This window comes from Chrysochloris asiatica, unplaced genomic scaffold (assembly GCF_000296735.1).
Source record: "Chrysochloris asiatica unplaced genomic scaffold, ChrAsi1.0 scaffold00161, whole genome shotgun sequence".
Lineage (NCBI taxonomy): Eukaryota > Metazoa > Chordata > Mammalia > Afrosoricida > Chrysochloridae > Chrysochloris > Chrysochloris asiatica.
This window is the reverse complement of record NW_006408679.1, coordinates 375,127-380,464: the sequence shown is the minus strand read 5'-3', so window position 1 is coordinate 380,464 and position 5,338 is coordinate 375,127. Positions and strand designations below refer to the sequence as shown.

Sequence of the window (5,338 nt, the reverse complement as noted above, 5' to 3'; positions counted from 1 at the left end):
CTAGCCCTCTGTGTCCTTACCCATGGTCTCAGAAGTACCCAGTCTTACCACACTTTGAACCACCCAGCCCTTCCTCCTCTCTCTCATCTCCAGGTCGACGGGAGTCTATTGAACATGGTTGAACTCAATCCATTTGGTAGAATTCACTGGCCTTTGCTGTGCAAAGGGTCCCACCTAGGTAAACTTTGGGGCTGGTTCTCAGTGTCTAAATGTCATAAGAATTACCCTGTGGGTTTTCTCTCTGTGCCGTTGGAAAATGGGTGCAATGCTGGACCCTTTTAGGGGTGTCCTCCCACCCTCCTGAAGGCATCTGGGCTGTGCAGTGAGGGCATGATTGGTGTGAAGAGGAGAGATAAGTGAAAAATGAAAACTGAAAGATGTTGAAAGATGTAAAATCAGTCACACCTCTCCCTTCAGATGCGCAGCTCCATGGCTTCTAGTGCTGGGTTGGTGCCTCCACTTGGCTGTGGCCCCTTCCTCTGCCTGAGGACTTCTGACTACTGGCTGCTGTGGCTGGATCAATTCAGAAATCATCGTATTTTGCTTCCATAGGCAGATTTCTTCTCAATGGGCGCTGAAAACTGGCTCCTGGAACCTTAAACAGGATCCAAAGCTCCGCAGTTTTTCTGCAGACCACTCTTTCTCTGCTTATTTGCAGGTTTTGTCAGAGGAGTTTTACTGTTTGTCTCTACTTTTCCTGCCCCCCAGCCAGAAATCAAGAATTCTCTTTTTTTAGTGGTATTGTTGCCTTTTCTCGGTATCAAGGTTATGCTTGCATCATAAAATGATTTTGGGAGTTTTCCATCCTTTACTGTACCCTGGAATAGTTTGAGTAGAACTGGGGTTAACTCTTCTCTGAACATTTGGTAGAATTCACTGGTGAAGTCATCTGGGCCTGGATTTTTTTGTGAGTCTGTTCAAATTTTCTCTTTCGGTCTATGTTAGTATGTTTCTAGAAGCTTGTCTATTTATTTTAGGTTTTAAAATTGGTTAGAGTTCAATTCTAAATCGTGTTATGTTATCACCCTTCTTATTTTCATTGGTTCTGTAGTGAAGTCACCCATTTCATTTCTTATTCATGTTATTTGTATTGTCTCCTTCTTTATCTTTCTTAAATTTACCAGTGCTTTGTCAATTTTATTAATCTTCCCAAGGAACCAACTTCAGTATTGTTGATTTTATATATTGTTTTCTGTTTTATTAATTTTATTCTTTTTAAGATTTTGTTATGAATTGAGTGATAGTTTACATGGGAGAACATCAGTTTTACACTCATTGTCATTACAATGATTACAATCTCCTCCGTGCTTCATCATTGAATAGTATTTGTTTCTATTCCCTCTGTTTTTTGGGGGGATTTTTTGGTTTTGGGTGTACACAGAAATACTCAGGAATATATAATAATTTAAACAACCCAAGCACACATTCTGTAAGCCTGCCTTCTGGCCACCAGCACACAGCCTTTCTCTTTCCATGTGTCTAGAGTCCTCAGCTGCCCTCTCTCTGCATGTCCTCATCTCTGCTTCCATTGCTGATGTTGCTGCTTCTCTGGATAGAGTCCCACATTCTGCTCATGTTCTCTCTTGATGGTCCTAGGGTCCTCTGTTCCTGGACTAAAAGATTAACTACTCTCCCTTTTTGTTACAGAACTTCTACCTTTACAGTTGTGACATTCACAATTAGTCATGATAACAATTACTCAGTATTGAAGCATAAGAATCTTATCTCCATATCCTTTCACCAAACCCCTCTAGACATGATGAAAACTATTCCTTGGGGATTCTACCTTCCCCTGAACACTCTGAAACTAAACCCCCTCTTGAAAACTTGTAAGCCAGTCACTTTGCACCTTTATAGCCCCTGCTATTTTAGATAGCCAATGTCTAAGTTACCTGTCCCTATCAACCCTGTATACAGAGAGGATAGGATTGACACTTGATGTGAAGGCTCCTTCCCTGTCAGTTGGTATTTTGAGATACTACATCCATAAGTATAAGTCAAGTTCATCAAATTGTAGCAATTTACATTTGTGTCCTTTATAAAAAAAATTTTTTTTTTTCCTTCCTCTAGTCAAGTTCTGATCATCAAGTCCTCCAGGCTAGGTCACATGGGAACTGTATGCAAGTTTGAATGTTCTTGTGTGTCTCCCCTCACTTTGTATTTGCTGGATGCTTCACTCTCAGCTCTAGCCCTCTGTGTCCTTACCCATGGTCTCAGAAGTACCCAGTCTTACCACACTTTGAACCACCCAGCCCTTCCTCCTCTCTCTCATCTCCAGGTTGACGGGAGTCTATTGAACATGGTTGAACTCAATCCATAGCTTCATTGCTGCATTTCCCCCTCTTCCACTCACCAGTAGACCAACATGGTTGCCAGCAGGTTTACATGCCTGTTCGTGTGTTCCCTTTGGGTTTTAGTCTTGGAGTGGGTTTTTCCTGAAGGGATTTGATTGCTTGCCTTTATGGCTCTGTGTTATTCATTTTTGCTCTAATATTTATTTCTTTTATTTGGGTGACTAGGCTTACTTTGGAGTCCTGGTGTGGCACTGTGGGTTAATGTGCCAGACTGCAAAGCCATTTGAACTGCAAGATCAGTAGTTCAAGTTCACCAGGCACTCCTTGGAAACCCTGTACAGGGTTACTATGGGTCGGAACCAACTTGACGGCGCTTAACAACAACAGGCTCACTTTGGAGTCCTAGTGTGGTGCTGTGGGTTAATGTGCCAGACTGCAAATCGTTTGAATTTCAAGGTCAGCAGTTCAAGCTCACCAGATGCTCCTTGGAAACCCTATAGAGGGTCACTATGGGTCGGAACCGACTCAACGTCACTTAACAACAACAAAGGCTTACTTTGCTGTTGATTTTCTAGTTGTTGTATATGTTGAGCTAAGGTGTTGATTTTGGTTTTTTCTTCGTTTATATTATGTGCATTTATTCTTGTATGTTGCTCTCTGAGTACTGCTTTTGCTGTGTCCTAAAAGTTTTAGTATGTTTTCTTTTCATTGCCATTTGATTTGAGGAATGTTTGTATTTCTTTTTTTATTTCTTCCCTTAGTAATTGACTTGTTGTTGTTAGGTGCCATCAAGTCAGTTCCGACTCATAGCAACCCTCTGCACAGCAGAACAAATTCAGAAGTGATTTGTCACTCCTCCGTCCTAGTCTTTCTTCATCTGGAAGTTCATCTGAAACCTGTCCACCATGCATGTCCCTGCTGGTATTTAAAATACTGATGACATAGCTTTCAGAATCACAGCAACTCACAAGCCACCACAGTACGACAAACTGACAGATGAGTGGTGGAGTAATTGACTAATACTTCCTAAAAAGAAAGTATCTAAGTCAGGCAGTTGTGTGTCTCTTGAGGGGAGTGTAAGAATGTGCCAGGCTGATGGGAACATTTACTTCTTGGGGTCAGGGCTTGGTGTAGTGTGGTTCCTTCTGTCACTTCTGTCTGTTGACTCCAGTGTTTCCAGATGTGGGTAGGGGTTCTTAGGCCTAAAAGAGAAAGTCTTCTTCCTATGACCACTGGCATTGGAGTAGGGTGGCTTTCCTTGCTAGCATTGTTATATATAGTGAATATCAGCCATTTAGGTGACCAGAACCTTGGTGGTGGTAGTGTTGTGCCATGGAGTTGGTTCCAATGCATAGCGACCCTATATAGGGTTTCCAATGTTGTAAATCTTTATGGGAGCCGAAAGCCTCATCTTTCTCTTGTGTAATGGCTGGTAGTTTCGAACTGCTGACTTTGAGGTTAACAGCCCTACTCGTAACCAATATGCTACCAGACCTCCTTTGTTGTTGTTAAGTGCCATTGAGTCAATTCCGACCCATGGCGACCCTGTATAGGGTTTCTGAGGTAAAACTAATGAGCTTGAACCACCGACTTTGCAGTTCAAATGACTTTGCAGTCTGGCTCATTAACCCACAGCGCCACACCAGGACTCCACCAGAGCTCCTTAGAGATCCTCAAATCGAACCTCTACCCATGAACTGTTCTCACTTCCTCTGGCATTTTCCTCCCTTAACTAGATTCTGAATTCTGCACAAAGTAATTGCTTCACCTTTAGAAACTACTTTCTTAAGCAGGTGTCTTTGTGATGCATCCTTATTTCATTGGCCTTGACTTTCATCGTGTTTCTTGTTGTAGAACGTGCCAATAGAAGCATTCATCAACTGAAATGTGCCCTGAGAGAAGGGGATTTCACAGTTGGAGAAGATGTACTAGAACCTTCTTTTAGCACCAGTGCAGGAAATGAGGACACTGGGACTGCCTGGCAAGAACTTCAACATAGCCATGCTGGTGAGTGTTTGTGAAAGTCAGTCCTAGCAAGGACATTACATAGTGAATTCTTTAACCTCCAGAGAGTTACAGCAATCTTTCACTCTATTGGTAGGATTTATTTTTGAAACACAAATCAGATAATATAATTCCTTTGCTTATTTTTTTCCCCCATTGCCATCCCATTTACTACAAGGCAAATTCATATCAACAGTTTCCTAAGAGCACTCTAGCTTATACCTCTGCAGCCTCATTTTTCTGTCATAAACATCCATCCCATGTAAGCATGTTCTACTCTAGTCATACCATCTTCCTGGCCATACTTCTATGCTTTTGCATGTTCTAGAATATTTTGTAACTGGAATGTTTCTCATATTTTTCTTCTTGGTGAATTACTGTTCAGTGAATTCCTGTTCATCCTTCATGGTGAAAACAGGTAGTTATGCGCTTTCTTTTCTTGTAGGACTATATTTGCATCCAAACTTATTATTGTTTTTGTATCTAGAAAATACCTTTCTTCCTCTCCAGATTCTTAGCTCCTACATTATTTTCATTATTTATCTTTGTGAATAGCAAAGCTATTGATGCATAAAATATATTTAAACATTTGTTGCTTTGGTGGCAGCATGGATGTGAGGTGATAAATCATGAATCTCAAGTTAAATTAATGAACCTATTGCTTTTGTTCTATAGTTAATCAACTCAAAGCTTTGTTGCACGAACAAGCAGCTAAGGAAAGTGAGATATCTCCATCAAGAAGACGAAAAATGTCCCCTTTGGTAAGTATCAATTTTTTAAACATGACAAATGCATCATTTTTCTAGCTGTATTTTAGCTGTAGAGTGTCATTCTAGCGGAATGTCAGAGACAAGTTCTAAGGTAGGCATACTCGGAAAACATTAAAAGAAAAAAGTGAAGTAAAATAAATATCTTCCCTCCAAAGAAGAGAGACTTCCTTGGCAGAAGGAATGCTAAGATTTTTTCCCTTCTGTTTACTTGAAAAATAGAGTGGGAGAAAAGTATAGAGAATTTGTTATGTGATTGTTGTTGTTGTTGTT

General features: G+C 40.8%; 1 protein-coding gene across 1 annotated transcript in view; it reads left to right on the top strand.

Annotated features, from left to right (window-relative positions):
- SDCCAG8 (serologically defined colon cancer antigen 8) overlaps positions 1-5,338 on the top strand; it is a gene marked incomplete at its 3' end in the record, with an annotated part of 318,486 nt that overhangs the window by 31,833 nt on the left and 281,315 nt on the right. The window contains exons 2-3 of the mRNA XM_006871153.1: positions 4,149-4,301; positions 4,974-5,059. Coding sequence (XP_006871215.1) covers positions 4,149-4,301; positions 4,974-5,059 — 239 coding nt within the window. The remainder of the gene's footprint in view (positions 1-4,148; positions 4,302-4,973; positions 5,060-5,338) is intronic.